General features: G+C 36.8%; 1 protein-coding gene across 2 annotated transcripts in view; it reads right to left on the bottom strand.

Annotated features, from left to right (window-relative positions):
* The window catches only part of LOC102783723 (CUB and sushi domain-containing protein 1-like), a 448,866-nt gene that overhangs the window by 135,568 nt on the left and 295,254 nt on the right, over positions 1–18,044 (bottom strand). For both annotated transcript variants that reach the window (XM_035905239.2, XM_087837652.1), the window contains exons 11-15: positions 17,503–17,606; positions 17,255–17,367; positions 10,261–10,443; positions 9,765–9,950; positions 2,325–2,465 (exon numbers count right to left, since the gene is read on the bottom strand). In XM_035905239.2, the coding sequence (XP_035761132.2) occupies positions 2,325–2,465; positions 9,765–9,950; positions 10,261–10,443; positions 17,255–17,367; positions 17,503–17,606 (727 nt within the window). The remainder of the gene's footprint in view (positions 1–2,324; positions 2,466–9,764; positions 9,951–10,260; positions 10,444–17,254; positions 17,368–17,502; positions 17,607–18,044) is intronic.

Below are 18,044 nucleotides of genomic sequence, written 5' to 3'. Positions count from 1 at the left end.
CCCTCTGAAAGTGATAAAAACAGAATTTGGATATATTCCATTTTGAATCTATCATTAATAACCTTAGCTGTCATAGGCTAAAGCACATTTTTACACATGATGTCCTTATAATATATAGGATCAATTTATTTGTAGGATAGATTCAAATCTGTGAACAGTTATTGGCTCCCAGTGCACCGCTTTCACCAAATAACTGCACAGTCTTGCATTCATTCTTGAGTTTCTAACACAATTCATATAAATATACCCACAGCATAACCTCTTGATATTCATATATGCATTAAAATGTTAATAGACCAAATTACTGAAACAGCACAATATGTTTGATATTTTTAAGTCCCAGTGTAGAATTTATGTCATCAGGTTTTCAAATTACATTTTCAAAAAGTTTCACCACTAAAAACTATGTATTTCAGCATTTTTCTTTTCTGCCAGGTAAAAAGTTTGAGAGGCATTTAATTTAATATGATTTTTATTTAACTGCGTATTAATTTTTTGTTTGAGGTGCATCAAACTTTTCATTTGTGTTAGGATTTGAAATAGTACACTTTGTTATTAATTATGCTCAGTTTTTTTTTCACTAGGTTAAAAAACACTCACACACACACACACAAACACAGACACACACACACACACGCACGCACTATTTTCATTTGTCAAATGCCACCTCTAAAGGAAGAGCCAAAGACAAGGTCATTTGGGAGGCAGTGTGTGAAATGGTGCAAAACTGCATGGTAATCACACTGAATGAATCTGAATCACTCAGGCAGAACTAGTTCAGCTTAGAGTGGATAAATATACAGGATGGAGTAGCTGGGTTCAAACTCTGACAATGGGACAGGCTTAACTGGATGAAAGTTGAGTAACACATGCATATGTAGCTTGCCATCACCAGTGTGTGAATGTGTGTGTCAATGGGTGGATGACTGGATGTGTAAAGCGCTTTGGGGTCCTTAGGGACTAGAAAAGCGCTATACAAATACAGGCCATTTACCATATAGGATCAGTCAAGCAGAAGAAGTCAAACAGGACAGGTTAAGGTAACGTCAGGTGCAGTAATGCTGATGTCGGTATTATAGTAATCATAACGAAGTGCCATTCTGAGGTGGTTAGCATATGAAAAGGTATTTTACTCTGAACTATATTTAATATGGATCTTAACTAGTATATGAAGATACTAGCTATACAACAAGCCGGTAGCTCTGGAAGCAAATCCTCAGAATTTAGTTGTAAATTTAGCTTATATGTTTTAAAGATGTGCATTAAGTTACATAGCAATACTCAGCTTGATAATCAGTAAATCATCACTTGTTTAAAAAAAGGGACACTCGCTAGGATCTACCCTAGAACATAATGTATTGCAGTATGTTGACAACTGATTTCTACTTTTGTCTCTGATTACATGGTGGTAGAAGTGTTGTATCTCAGTTTTACTGTTGGAATGTCCGTATTGTTTAACAAATTTCTGCTATCAAAACTCCACTGAAGTGGCCCTGGAAGTATTCTGAATAAAAATTTGTCAAAGTGTCAAAACGACATGCTGTCATTTGTCAGAAGAACTGCTGGGAAAAAAATGACAGTTACTTAAAAAAAATGAAAACACAAAAATTGCCACATCACAAAACCAAATTCAAATACAACAATGAGGTAGTACGCTGGTAGAGATCTCAGTGCATATTTGGTTGGTTGCAAAGAGGCTGCTACCCCAAATCCTCTTTGTGACTAGTAGACTATCACAGTCACTGCAGTATGCACAGAAGACACAGACCTTTCTGCTAATACTCAATAACTACTCACGGAGTAGCTGAAAAATGGGAAAAATTGCAGCAGAAAGCCGAAATAGAGGACATCCACCAACACATTTCAAATGGTGCATCTTTACTTCAATGCAAATCCATTTCTGGTTTTCGTCATGCTTTTCACAAGAGTTTCTGAGTTTTTGCAGACAAGTCTGCATCTTCCATGCAAACTGTACCTGTGACATGTACAATGATAATAAAGTTGAATTCTATTCTATTCTAATTCTATTCAAACTACAAGCAATCACAGTAATCTGCAGGCAACCAAGAAGGTTTTCAGTGCACAATTCATACCACTTTGCAACTGATTTCACCTAGTGTCAGTCTCCAGGGACTACTGTAGAAGCACAGATTTTTCCTAGTGCCAGTGGGCTACTGACTAGTCTCTTTGTTTGCAACCTCCAGTAACCGCTCACCAACTGGTTGAGATTACACATTTTCCCCCAGTGACTTAGTAAACTAAGGGTGTTTACTACGGCCTAAACAACAAATGGACTGAGCGATAAGTAGGTAGTTGATACTTACTGGTATAGCTGATATTGAAGCCCTTCCCAGTATTTGAATGATCAGACTGAAATTCCAGTCTCATGATGTGACCGTTTGAGGCGATCTGTGATGGAACATCTTTTCCTGAGAATGTTCCAAATGTTGTTGGCTCAGACAGACCTAAAATCAAGCACAATTTAAACATTATTTTAGAGAGACATTTAATATTGCTTATCTAATTGATCCTGTATAAAATCAGGCCAAGGACAGACTTGGAAAGAGAAAGGCTCATCCCAAGGGAGCTCAAAGAGGTGAATTAGGTGTAATTAGGGTTAAGAGAAAAAAAACACTGAGATGATTTAGCAGTTCCTGACACACTTGCTAAATGCTTACTAATATGCATGATAAGCGCATAATGCTTTATTTAAGCATTAGAAGTAGAAGTGCCAAAGTATGAAATGTATTCATGGAGTAACAAATTATTGACATTCAAATAACTGACAATCTAAATGAATCTAAATGATTAAGCTGGTCCTGGTAAAGCCTAACAACTGTTGTGAGTTTTAATGAGAACAACAAGAAAAGTCTGTTAAAATGTCAATGTTAACTATAGGCCGCTGAAGGATAACTTGCTACTCTGCATGCTTAGAATTTAAAACAACAACAACAACAACATCAATTTAAAAAGAAAATATATGAAGAAATCTCCAGTAAAAGTAGACAGCCTTCCATACTGAATGCACTGTATAGTAACAGTTACTACTAAATAGTACTAGATGTAAACATGCCTAGTACAGAGAGACAAGAAATGACCCTTTAACTTGTTAACTGAACAAAAATGGCATTATCCCGAGGACACCTATCTCGAAGATTATTTCCAATTTCCAATTTTGAACACTCATAGCATGAAAGCAACACCTGTGCACTATCACATTGGTCCAAATAACAAGCAAGAAACCTGAAGATCCGAGTATAAAAGGAAACCAGACACACATTAGTGTGTCATGCTTGCCAAAAGATGATACATAGAAGCTCTTTTGTACAGATGCTGCATTTGAGTGAATGCCCAAGAGACTAATATCAGGTGACTGTGGTGTCTGGGTCGTTGATGGTATTTCACCTCAATGAGTATTGAACCATGTATTTCTGGACAATTCCATCACCATAGGAAGGAGCATTATCTTGTTCCAAGTACTCATCATCCCCTCAGGGTACATCATTGCAATGAATAGCATAACCTAGCTGGTATGTTTCAGTGTGCTCCAACACTGAGGTATCACTAGACAGTCATAAAAGGACGCACTCTATATGAGTTGAATAGTCTGAAACTTCCACCCCTTCGCCTGTACTGCTGTAATCATACATCACCTCACGTCTGTCTAAGACATTTGTGTCACAGCATCAGACCATTTATTGCAAAAAGTAGTTCTAAACTTTTGTTTGGCAGAAGATATTCTACTCTTCAGTGCGCTCCCCAGTGATCCAAGCAGCAGCGACAGAATCAGGGGGGAGTGTCATAAAAACTGGACTACAGCACATAGAAAAGCAACCTTCCAGGTTGAGATCACTGGGATATGTACATATACTCTATAAAAAAGGATCCCAAAATGGTAATGAAAGACTATAACAGGTCACAGGAAACATCTGCAGTCTCTGGTGCATGGGTAAGAGAAATAGACAGGTGGTAATTATTGTGGTCTTGGACAGCTATAAATTTTCCTTGTTCATGTGGCTCAATGTCTTATGTTTTGAACCAGATATATAACCACAGTGGCAAAAACAGGCCTTTAAAGAAAAGTATGGGAAAGTATCGATCTGCAAAGACAAAAAATAAAGGGGCTTTATACAGAGATGGACAAAGTACAGACATTCTGCACTTAATACTTTTTTAATACAGTATTCTGTACAAACACTACTGTTAAAAATACTCCAGTAAAGGTTGTACTGAGTACAAGCAAGTAAAAGAAAAAAGTACAGGCTCTGAAATGTACTCAAAGTAAGAAAGTAAAAGTAGCTCTTCGGAGGAAACAGGAAACAGGAAAATGTGTATAGTCAATGGTTTAAGTGGGATTCAGCAGGTGCAGATAATGCTCAGTGTGGACAAAAGAATCATAACTCACAATGATTTCTATTAAGAGCTCCAACAGATTTTCTTAGTGTACAGGCTGTGGTCAGCTGATCTCCTGCTCTTTGTGGACATACACAACTGAATTCAACTTTAGATGTCAGCAGATGTTTCACGAGTTTTCTCGGCTGATTTCTGTCCTCTACACTGACTGGCTGTCTTTTTCTTTTTCTAAATGGTATAAAATTGGTATGAAGGTGGATTTCAGTCAATGAATCTAAGCATCATCATCTAAAATTCACTCTACTACACTTGATGTAACCCAACTCTGAGCATGAAACCACAGATACTGTGCACCAGTCACACACAGTTCTTTACTTTAAATCCATCACAGTACAGCCAACTAACCTGTTTATTCTGGACTAACCTGTATTTTTTATGCAACCTTTAAATTACACAGTTAGTCCACTCAGTTTGATTTACAGCATGTTTCACAATATGAAAAAAGCACGATGTCACATATTCAAAGACCACTGAGCAGTCCTTACCTATAAATCTAACCTCTCTTCTTCCTCTCCTCTCCTGTGTTTCTTATCTTTTTCCATCTGGGATATACAGCAGCTGGACTTTTAGCTAGCAACACACTGTATGACAAACCTCTCTGCAGTTGACAAATTTATTTTATAATTTTAAGTAAATTACAGATACCTTAAACATTGTGCTTAAGCACCGTAACAAAGTATTTATACTTCCCACCTCTGGCTATATGTATATTAGTACAGAATCTCTGAGCCATACATTGGAAACTTTGCGGAGACTGAAGGGATTTAAACAATGTGACTTATTTTGGGCCAGCAGCGTGATCATGTGCTTTTGCTTGTAGCACAATAATAATTTCATAAGAACATCTCCATAGTGTAATATACACGTCAACTCCATTTGTAGCCATTTAAAACTATGATCCATTTTTTATTATTATTACACAACTGAACACATTGCATTAGCACATCTGCAGAGCTCAGATGAAAGAGTCAGATTGCGTGATCCCCACAGTAGTCCTGGTCAGTTGTGGAGCACAAGGTTTGGCTTAAATACTGAGGATGATGCCAGATTGCATCAGGTGGCAGATTCCTGAAAGTCTGGCAGGGCATATCAGAAAATCACCTTGTAATTTATTTCTCAACTGAAAGTGATGAAATGACATGTATCCACAATTATTTATTTTATATAAGTGGCAAAGAGAGCACTGCTAAATTTCTGATAAAAATTATTTTTTTGAAAATGGAAATACTATTTAAATTACACCAATTATGAATTTAATTTTCATAGATTATATTAGATTCTGATGATATTATTTGGATAAAACTGCTTCGGCAAACATATGCTGTCTTTTGAAGCATCGTGGCCTTGCACGATGGGAACACCAGGTTGCCAAACACTCTGCCTCCTCACCGTACGTCTTTCCATCAGCTTTCATAATCATCTATGAAAAAAAACCCACCCTTGGTGAATTTGTAGAGTTAAACAATGATTTTTCAGATACTGAGAATGTGTTTTGTTTTTTCAGCTATTTCTGTGTCTAGACGCTTACATAATGCCAAACAGGAAGCGATGGTCTACATGCCTCAATCAGGATCTTGACACTCGTATGGTGTAGCACAGCACACCTCCATGTTTCACCACTTCAAATTGCAAGAATTTTCTGTTTAGTATAACTACAGCATCAGCAGCAGCCAACACTCTCTCAGTGTCACTGTCCTGTATCTGCAGCAGTCTTCATGAGGGATTTTTATTGATCTGTTGGACAAGCCTGGGTGGAATATAGGAACATTTTTAAGGTGATTTATAAAGGAACACTACATATAGCATATGCACGCTGGTATGGATGCTGAATATCATTATCATTATTTTGACTTTTCTGCAACCTTCTTTTTTTGCCTTTTGCTTGTACATAAACTTTTAATATAGATGTTACTCAATTTTTAACTTCATTTAAATATGGAGTTTGTATGTTTGGCTAAAGTTGCTGTTTTGGTCACTTTTTTCTTCTGCAGCAATTTCTTCTGCGGAGGTGAGAAGTGCTGCTGTAATTGCTTTTCTGGTCAATAAGTGTATTAATCTTCTGACATTCCAGTGAACCAGCTGATGCTTTAATTACAGGTTTTGAGGGAAAAAGCTATTACAATGCATATGTGTAGGTTTTTTTGTTTTTTTGTTTAGTTAGCTATTTTAAAAGACACACTGGAATGAGATGAAATGTATTGATGATTGCTAAAAGACTGAAAACTGACAGTTTCGTACTATTGACTTTATGAAATTCATATGAATTTTTAAACGTAACAGAGATGGCAATGGAAATCAATGTAAGCTGACATCACGTCAAGGGACAGAAAGGGAGTTTCAAGACCACTTCACTGATAAAGATGCTGTTCTTCACAACACTCCCATAGAAACTTTTCTTTTTATTTCCTTCTTGACTTGAATTTTAGGATCCAATGCACTTAGACACAATTAAGCTACACAGTGACTGAGTTGTAAAGTGCCAGCCTCTTTAGTCTCTAGCAACTCAAAAGCCCTTTCACTTATTCATTATTACATTGATAGGCAAGAGACCAGGAAGGAAATAGAATCAACGTAACAATAGCTAAAAGAGTGTCAAGATCCTACGTTATCTTATCTAAGCGGAGAGATTTAGAGAAAAGCCTTTGTAATAGTCTGTCACTATCTTCTCTTATATTAGATGACAATAATGGCTTTCTGATTAAGTTAACCATTTACATGCCATTCAAAATGTAGCTCAAAGTGTCATCCTTTTTTTTTGCGTGGATTTCATGCTGCTGTTGTCCCACTCAGAGGATTTATGGGTTATTACAGAAGTTCCTTTGTTCACTTTTGTTTGCCATTTGTGATTTCATGTTCTTTTATTCAGAAATACAAAAGAAGGCAAGTTCATAAGTGTCAAGTTGATATAAAACCTTCAGTGAATAGAAATCTGATTTCTTTTCTATAAAAGCATAAAAGCAGAGTTTGAGTGATTGCCTCTGCTGCATAATTCAATGATATTTTAGACATTTGATTATGTGACACGAGGACATAAAATTAGACACTGCCAATCAATCATCGGCAATGAATTGGCAGCAACAAATCTTTGTAAATATCTGTTTGTGTTCATCAGCCCAAGAACCGATAACTGATTAATAAGCATAATCTGTGAAAAGTGGATGTTCAATTAGTAGCTAACCTTATGAAAAACAATTATTGGGTGCAGTAATGGTGAATACTCCAGGGAAAATGAGGTAGCATGCAAACCATCACGTTTCTCTACCTCAGTTTGTTGGTATGGAAAAACTATTTACCACAGGCATACAGAATGAGCTTCAAGCCATCCATTTATTTCTCACTTCAGCACTGAAGTACAGTTAATTTGAAAAATGTGGTTAATTGGGATATACTATGAGGATTTTTGGATACTCAGCAGAAATTTCTTTTATTGGAAATTTTGGACTTTCAGTAAGTTTTTCGGTGATGTAAGATTTGTGCCTGAAAATAAACGTGCTTGCATTGCACAGCCCTGCATTAGAGCCTGCGCTATAGCTTACATCAGCAATATTCACTCATGTTATGTCACCCTTGGTTTCTGGGATTTTCCTTCAGCTTACTGTCTATATAAAGAAGAAGAATGTAAGGACATATTTTTGAAGCCACCGCTGGCATTAAAAGTTTTAGCGCTGGAATTACCCTTTTAAAGCAGAAGGCTGTCACACAAAACACAATAATGACAGTTCTCTGTGTGCCATCCACAACTTCCACAGGCTGGCAGCAGTAGTTTGAAAAAAGCATCAAGCACCACTGCAGAATTGAGCAGATGTGCTGAAAACCAGCGCACATGTCCAAAAGATATGTTTTATTCTGCATTACAGGACAGACAACACTGAACTGTGACCTAATTCTGACTTTTGTAAATAAATTGTTATGAAATTTGAATTTAAAGTTCCTATACCTTGAATAAATATGTCATAATAAACGTTTATAGATTCACATGGCTGAATTTAGATGAAAGATTACTTTTTAAACAAATTTATGCAAATCCAAAAAAGAAGATGAAAATATATATTTTTAAGCAATTTCATGAAGGATTCCAAAAAAAGTACAGGAATCGTGCATCAGCATCAGAATAATGCTTTATCTGTATCATTATGGGAATTTATTTAAATGTTTTTTTTATATATATTCCACGTTCCTTTTCCTGTTCCTTTTTTTGAGAATCAATATGAACATTTCTAGCATTTTAATGGCTGATCCATCTTTACAGGCAGTTTACAAACAAACTACATCTTCATAGTAGTTTGTTATAAATTTAAGTATATTAGTAATATTAATTTGATATTTATTAGTTCCAAACTGAAGGGAAGTGGCTGACTTTAGATGGATTTTCTTATAATAAAAACTCAAGTACAGCACATCATTGAGGGTTTTTTTTGCTCTCTGTTCCTGAAGGCACAGATACACTGTGGTTTCCTTGTGACAGAGATTTATCACCAGTCAGAGCAAACTGGAAGACTTCAAAGCAATAACTGAACTGATTTCAGTTAGCCCATTGTAACAGCGATAATTGCCCTGTAATTTAAAAAAGGTTCTACAGAGACAAAAAAAAAGAATAGTGCTAGTTAATTATACACAAGTTCATCTTTAATGATCAGCCAGTCAAACATGGGCTTGACTTGATTCAGTTTAAATCAATAACCTTTATTACAATGGGGAACAGCAATCTAATTGCTCTGTGTTTTATGTGAAGTGGAAAGCTATGCAAGTGTTGAAATGATAAATATTACATTACAACTACACATCCAGTGTGCCCATCATTCATCAACCCATCAATGAGATCCACTCAGCAATTCTCTTTACCAGCTGATATAGGATTTAATAGCTGGGAATTTCAGAAACACTCCCAACCTCCCTGCTCCACCCCACCACCACATATGTCTTTTTCACCTATTTCAATTGGTCACACAGACCAATATTTATGCCATAAGCTATATACATATGCACAGTGATTAACAAATGTATTAGATCACCTGTCATGAAAAAAAAGATTGTAGAACTGCACTAAAAACTTTAAAAATAACTGTGTTCCCTGTTTTTTTATTTTTCTACTTCATGGTTAAAAACAATAATTATTTTTAGCATTAAAATGTCATTTCAATTAAAGAGCTTGCACATACTGGTGGATTAACCATTACAGAAACATTAAAAAACAATTTAGGTGATTACAAATACTGTTAATTTAGAGCAGCTGTAGCATAAAATTTACTCCGGGTGGCGGCCTAAATAAATTTGTTAAGTACTGTATACTGAGGTTTACCTCTTAAAACCCCAACACAAAAGAACAGAGCAAATTATAAACATGCAGTTACCTTCATCTTTGACCACCAACCAGTCGAACTGTGGCTCCAGGTCAAAGTCAGAGAAGAGGAGATGAATGCGGCTTCCCGGTTCAGAAATGATCAACCACACACAATTCAGGTTGTTTCCATATTCCTCTGGGTAGTTTGGGGACAATACAGTCCCTGATGGGGCCGTGAAGTTGAAAAAACATGAGACTAGAAAGAAAGAAAGAAAGAAAGAAAGAAAGAAAGAAAGAAAAGAAAAGGAAAGAAAGAAAGAAAGAAAGAAAGAAAGAAAGAAAGAAAGAAAGAAAGAAAGAAAAGAAAAGGAAAGAAAGAAAGAAAGAAAGAAAGAAAGAAAACAGAATGTTACTTTTTCAGGTAGCTGGCTGGGTGTGAAAACAGAAAGGCAGACGCTGACAGACAAAGTACAAAAGCAAGCAAGAAAAAACAACGATAATAAAAAATTAAATATGAAAACAAACAGAAAGAACAACTAGCACAGACACAGAAATGGTAGACTTACAGACACAACTGGGTTTATTGCCAGACCACTGATTATTGTGCTGGCATGTGATGGTTCTTTCTCCCACAAGTTCAAAGGCTGCCTGACAAAAGAAGGTCAACACGTCACCATGTTGAAAGCGGTCACCGCTACGGCGACCGAATGCGGGCACCCCAGGATCGCCGCAGCCGCCTCGTTCGATCTCTGTAATACACAAATGCAGAAAGTCACATTTTATTTTGATAATCAACGTCATGTACATGTTCGTTTTTAGATAAGGCGTTGTTTTGCCTGTATTTGCGAGGAGGAGTTAAATGGCAATAGCATGCATACACTGATTTTGAGATAGCACGTGTATTAAATCAATGCAAACTAGGCAACAGATTACAAGATGGCCTTGAAATAATTTAAATAAATGTTCCACGTTACAAGGTTGCTGCAAAAGCTACCTTTCCTGGAAAATGGAGCATGTACAATATTTTCTTTTCACCCCCAGCTGTTCGCAGCATATGGCTTCTCCTCCCTGAGCCTTGTTCTGTTGGAGGCCTACTGTCATCTGACCGTTGAGGATTTCTCTGTATTATTGTAAGGTCTTTAACCTACAACATAAAGTGCCCTGAGGTAACTTGTTGTGATTTGGTACAATATAAATAAAGTTGAATTAAACTGAATTGCATCCAAATGTATGGAGAGTGAATCAGCTTAAATTAAATAATCTTAAGGTCCTTCTAGACTTGCCAAATATAATTGTAGCAAATGGATCAAATTCTTTGGATACAAATAATACAGAAACAGAAACATTTATTTGCATTTTCACAAGGGCTTATTTAAAATCAACTTCCTTGAAAAAAGGGGGCAAGAAACTGTACAAATGCATTTGAACTGATAATGACACATGCAAAAGGGTAAACAACAAAGCTATGCCAAAAATCAGGACAAAACATGTATACAAAATATACCCCCAGAAAAACAGACAAAAAGGAGAATTATGATTTGGCTTAAGAATATCCGGAATGTTTCGTTTATTGTGTTTGTTTTTGAACGAGTCAGGAAAATTCAAATGGGCTCTTTTCAAGCTGATGTTATTGCTTTATGGAGCAGAAAGCGAAGCGAACATGTCTAGCATCAGTTATATTACACTGTTGCGTTAAGAAGTGAAATGCAACCGGAAATTCAACGGGCAAAACTTCATTTTGTTTCCTACCTCAAAGCTAATTACCATCAAGGTAATTGTGGTGTAATTCAGCTCTAATTGTGAACAGCAAAACAATAAGTGGAGACGCACAGGTAGATGAAAACACACACACTGATTCATGCACACTCTTGTTAAGTAATCAGCAGGAGGTGGAAAATGAAGAGAGCAATGCTAATGTTTGTGACGTGGTATAAAATATGACTTCCCCTACTTCCCTTGTGCACATTTTAAGACACATACAGTATGTTGTGCCTGCCCTGTGTTCTCATTATTTACACCCTTTCCTCTGTCTCTGGCAGTACTCCTTTTAAATAGTTCCTGTTCTTCTCTTCCATTATGCGTCTTCTTATTGCTCCAGCTCTCTAAGTCTGATACACTGTGTTTTATTGGCATTGGTGTCACATTAGCAGTACTGTCGACCTGGCCTGCAATCCTGTTCTATTCATTTGTGAGTCATTTTTATCCCTTCTTCTCTTAATAGGAGTGTTTTTTTTATCCATCCCATTCCCCTCGCTCCCCTACTTTAAAATTTGACATTCTACCAGACGTCTGTCATCTTGTAACACATGCTCCACCATGCTGCTGGATTCGCTTTGGGCAAACACATCTCAAGGTGAGCTGTGTGTATGCGTGCATGTGTTCAACACTTTTGCTATCTTCTGGGATGTAACTGCACCCACAAGAACAGAATGCTCAAAGAAGCAGGAGGCATGTTGGTGGCCCATAGCTAGCTGTCACGCAGTTGATGAGTGTCAGGATGGATATCAGCAATCTTGAGCCCCCGGTAAGTCTGCCATTATCATTGTAAATGCTTCTCTCTTCTGAGCTGTTTCTTTCTAATGTTACTTTTTAGACTTTTACTGAAGTGAAGATTATATATTTACATCTGAACAAAAATATTTTACGCTTCTTTTTTCCCATGCTCAGAGCCACACATTGCACACAATAGCTCTTACGAGCAATCTAAGTACATAATTAAAAAACAAATAAAAAATCTGAATGAATAAAATAAAGATCGGAATCGTGTTTAGTGTATTTTAATGCCAACAATTTGTTTCAAATAAACTTGCTTGATGTATTATGTATTTACGGTGGCCCCTAGAGACAAAGCACGTACAAACTCCAAAACACTTGCAAACTCCAAAACACTTGCAAACTCCAAAACGCATGCAAACTCCAAAACACATGCAAACTCCAAAACACTTGCAAATTCCAAAACACATGCAAACTCCAAAACACTTGCAAACTCCAAAACACTTGCAAACTCCAAAACACTTGCAAACTCCAAAACACATGCAAACCCCAAAGCACATGCAAATTCCAAAACACAACGGAAGTGCTCCAGGACGCTAGGGGCAGTGTTGAGCTTTTGTTACCTAGTAACTACACAAGCCAGGATGTACCAATGACCGGATTTGGGGTCTGCAGCCTTAAAGGCCGCATTTTAAGGCCGATTACGTCACAGCGACACGACGAAGGCTGTCCCAATTCAAAGGCTGCTCGAAATGCGGCCCTCAAATGCGTCCTTAATTTCCCTGAATTTTAAAGATGGGTCGCTGTAGCCTTCATGGCCCAACATATCCCAGATTTCATAGCGCGGCTGTGGTGTGGATAATTTTGCCGAAAAAAACGGCTGAAGCGGAGCCGCCGAAGAGTAAACTTTCAGAAGTAAGTACTGAATATTATGTCACTTATTTATGCGCAAATGTTTTTTATAATGAAGAACATTAAAACATTACTGTTGGCCACATGTCGGGAAAGTTATGTGACATTAGCGATGTTTGTACTAACTTGGTTTTAAAGCCTTTACTCCAAATTATACGCCGTTCAATAGTTGACTTTAATCTTACAGAGAATGTGATGATTTTATGGATAATTAAAGTCAGTCATATATCCACAAACACAACAGGCTGAAAGTCAGTGATGCTGCTCGGTTTGCAGTCCTGAATATCACGGCACAAGCAGGATTCACTGCACTGTTAATGTTAGCTATGTTATATTGCTGCCTCTGTTCGGTGGTGTCGAGCCAAATGGAGTTTAACGTGTGTTTGAACGAGCTGACGGTTCACTCGTTAAGCTGAAAGAAAGATGCTTTAATCACAGGAGTCACACATGTGTCCACTGTACCATCTGGGAACTCTTCTTGTTTCGTAATAACACAGTCCTCCTTCTTTTGTGCTGTTTTGTAGCAGTGTATACACCTGAGACTGTCACCTGTCTGTCCTGCACTCTCTCTCTTTTTCTTTCTCTCTGATTGTGTAATAAAAGTATGAACGTGTATTTATAAGTTACACTTGTGTTTGAATCCTGCAGCTTATCACGCATTTGATTTCCATGTGTGACAACTGCAAGTGTCCAGAGTGAGGACAGACTGAGGGACTCACTGCTGCACATCATCTGTGAGGCTTTGCACCCCTGATGATCCACCAGGACTCAGCAGTGTGTGAGGAAGAGGAGGAGGAAGAGCCAGCAGCAGCTGACAGATGGAGAGAATAGACAGACTGTTCCCTGTTTGTGAAGGACTGCTAGAAAAGTTTAACATAACTAATTGTCTGTCCTGAATCAGTCTTATTAGGTAATGTTCAAATAATTTTATCATTCCAGTGTTTTCAGTGTGGGAGAAAGTACTCAGGGCCTTCAAGTTACACACTATGAAAGGAAGAAACAAGTTTAATATTCAGAAACCTAAAGTATGTATCAGCAGCTGAATGGACCTAAAAGTAAATGTTTGTTTCAGTTCTATGAAGCTTTGAGTATTTTGGATTAGTAGCAGTGCTGTGTTTGTTGCATCATATTGCTGTAATTGTTTATATGCTTTATATATTCTGAGGTAAGTTTATCTATAGTGTTACATCATATTCTATAATGATGCTATGTGTTTGTAGACTTTCTGCCCAGTTTGATCCATTTAGCAGAAGTCAGCCTGTTTAAGGCTCTGATATCTATTCTGTATGACTTAAAGCAGTTATGACATGGTCTGATATCTCACCCAATAAAGGAATATTCAATATATCAGTCTACTCTTCATTTTATCAGAAACAGTTATCACAGCTCATATAATTTCTTTTTACACACGTATGTAAGCAATGAGCCAAATTTAGTAATGCCAACATACTGAAGGAACAACATTTCTCTCTTATATATGATACACCTATATATGCACTGTCAAAGATACTTGTCTTTGAGGGAAGATTTAAGGTGATAAGACCTATAAATAACTGCAACTTGAATCTGTACTGAGGCTCAGTATTTGACACAGAGTTCATGTTCACTGCTGTAATAGCTAATAATGATTAATATAATAACTATAATATTGGCCATATTATATTTACATTACCAAAGTGATATGACTTTAGTCTCATGAACAACATTAGCTAATTGTTATTTACTAACTAATCTTAAATGACTGTTCAGTACAGAAATGAAGCCCAAAAATCATGTTTTACTGTCCTGTGGTCTCAACCTCAGATACTTATCAAATCACACAAAGCTCTTGTAGAAACAAACAAACAAATGAACAAAATATGTTTTCCTTCATTTCTGTCAAACAAAGTTGTATGACACGTTTCCAGCGGTTAGTATCATGGTTGCTAGGCAACCTGGGAAGCGCGACAGAGACTAGACCGTCCCATACAGACAAACTTGCCGTTTATTTTGCAAATCGAGCTCAACACTGCCCCTAGCGTCCTGGAGCACTTCCGTTGTGTTTTGGAATTTGCACGTGCTTTGGGGTTTGCATGTGTTTTGGAGTTTGCATGTGTTTTGGAGTTTGCAAGTGTTTTGGAGTTTGCAAGTGTTTTGGAGTTTGCATGCGTTTTGGAGTTTGCAAGTGTTTTGGAGTTTGCAAGTGTTTTGGAGTTTGCATGCGTTTTGGAATTTGCAAGTGTTTTGGAGTTTGCAAGTGTTTTGGAGTTTGTACGTGCTTTGTCTCTAGGGGCCACCGTATGTATTGTATCATTAACAGTCAAATATCAAAAAGTGAAGTATAAAAGGTTTTTTTTGTTTTATTTTAGTACTTTAAATTTAGATGCAAATCTACTACTTAAAAAATAAAAAAATTATATGCTGATACTTCTTACATTGTTCAATCTTAAAGGCATTCAGTCCAGATTTTTCATTCATTACATTCATTTAAGATTGCACAATTTATATTGTTGCACTTTTCATGACAGTTACATTTGTCTGAAAGCTTCAATTATCATAATGTGCTGCGTGATTATGACACTAACTCTGTCTTTCTTTAGTAATCGCGAACACACACAGCAGGCAAGATTTCACAAGTGCAACGTGATGCCAAAAACAAGACACACATTGAGTTTCCCTCCAGGGTTGAAAATGTAAGCATGCTCAAGGGGTAACACTGATCAAAGTTTGTTACGTGGTGACATTATCCTTTTTGACAGTATCACAGTATTAACGCAAGGACACACTCACAACATACACCACAGGCACTTGTTCGGCTGGCCAGAGGGGGGAAAAAGCAGGAACTACTGCATCAAGTCTGCAAAGTTTTTTGTTTTTTTTTAGTTTTGTTTTTTTTTCTTTCCTTTCAGTTTTGTCACATGTCATAGCCTTGTAATATATATAAAGTGGATCAAATAGGAGTTTTGAGTCATGAGCCCCGGCATTAGGACAAATACAAAACATATAAAATCAGTGGTCAGTGGTAGGCCGGTCTCATATTAAGTCAAAGAATACCTGTAACATAATGCTCAGTGTCTCTCATCACAGTTACACATGCACACACGCACAGATTTTCTATAGTTCAGTTGACCGTTCGTATTCCTTTGAAAAGTAATTGACCCTGGAAAACTTCACTGAATCAAACACAGCAAAGCAAAACAAGAGCATAACCTTTGTCCCTGTTTCTCTTTCTGGCTCTCACAAACTCCTCTGGTCTGTCCGGGACTTGATTTTGTCTCAGATGGTTTGTCATTTTTAGTCTTTTTATCCGGCCCTGACAAGCATGGTTTTTTTTTTGGTTTTTTTGCCATTAGACATCTATCCCTATATTTATGAAATTACTTTTCTATTTGCCTGTTTTATTCTCTGGCTTAATTAATTTTGCTCAAGTTAATTTAGTACAGTTTAATTCAAGAGTGTCACTAACATGGTAGGATGCAGTATTTAATCAATTATATCAATATAATAAAAGATGCGTCATGACTATTTGTTTAAAAATAAAAATAAATATGTGCTGTTGACAAACAAAATAATTTACAGAACCTGAAGACTTGACATCTACACTGAGAGGATCTAGGATTGATATATTATGAGAGGCAATTTGTTGATGCTGTTTGAGACCACTGCTTGCCTCAAAGTGAACGGTCATTGCAAATCAATACAAAGTTATTCTGACTAATCACCTTTATTTTATGATGCAGGATATACATACCTGTCCTAAATCTTATGACTGTGGGATTTTGTTCTGCCAAGATGGGTCATTGAAGTCTAAGTGCCAAATACATTAATTTCTCTTTCTCAGTAAATCATGTTCATATTCTTCCAAATGATCTCTCCTTATTGGAAGAATGAAATATCATTTGAAGGAATGATGTTCCCTTCCTTCAACAGAAGGATGCTAATGCGTAGTAAAGCTGTTTTAGTCGCACATACTGGTCCAACACCTTGCTAAGACATTTTATGTTGTTTTTGGTTTTTACCGTTGCATCATTATCTCCATAATTACCAGCTTAAAGTAAATATGAAAAATACAAACGCAAAATGATCAGACAATGCACTAATTAATTTCTTACATTCTACATGCACGTGTGTGTGTGTGTGTGTGTGTGTGTGTGTGTGTATTTCAGTGAGGCATACCTTCATATACTGCCTTGAAGCCTGCTGAGCCGATTGTATCGTCTGACTGCAGGTGTAGCCACATCTGATTGGACAAGCTGACAATGAGGTCAGGGACGCTGGAGCCAGTGAGTCTACGTTTACATACACAAAAATAAAGTATTGAATAATCAGTATTAGTCATTGCTTGTATTTCATGAATCTAATGTCATACTTAAAATAATACTTTATTAATACGTTCTTTTATACCCAAGTAAAGTGGTTCTTACACATAAAGCACTCTCCGAGTATCTCCTATCTTCCCCCCATCTCCCACAGTCAGCGTGTCATATCCTCTCTCGAGATCAAACTCTTCAAATGACAGCTTTATTACCTGGAAAAATAAAACAAGACAAGAAAACAAATTTAGAAACTGTTACAAACTCCACCACATAGAAAGACAGAGAGTCGCTGAGGGATTTATTTGATCTCTTGGTTTTTCGCCCTTACAGTTTCAGCCAATAGAAACTTATAATTACATGTATCACTGTGGGAATCTGAAAGCCACGTAGAGAAATGTGAATTCCACAAACAAATTTCCCTGAAGCAGTCAAATTGTTATATCTAGTTAGGACTGAAAGGTTTAAAAAAATAACAATAGGATCCATTTTACACCAGTTTCTACACCTATATCTTTTTTTAACATATGGCTGCCATATGAGGCTGCCAATATCAATTGGCCTATTGGATATTGGATAATCCATTATCAAACTGCTAACCTCTGTATAATTTATCTAATTAAATTTTATATATATGTACACACACACACGTA

Source organism: Neolamprologus brichardi, chromosome 1 (assembly GCF_056152115.1).
Source record: "Neolamprologus brichardi isolate AB-2024 chromosome 1, ASM5615211v1, whole genome shotgun sequence".
NCBI classification, from domain to species: Eukaryota; Metazoa; Chordata; class Actinopteri; order Cichliformes; family Cichlidae; genus Neolamprologus; species Neolamprologus brichardi.
The sequence above is the reverse complement of the archived record's forward strand: the minus strand, read 5'-3'. Positions and strand labels throughout refer to the sequence as shown.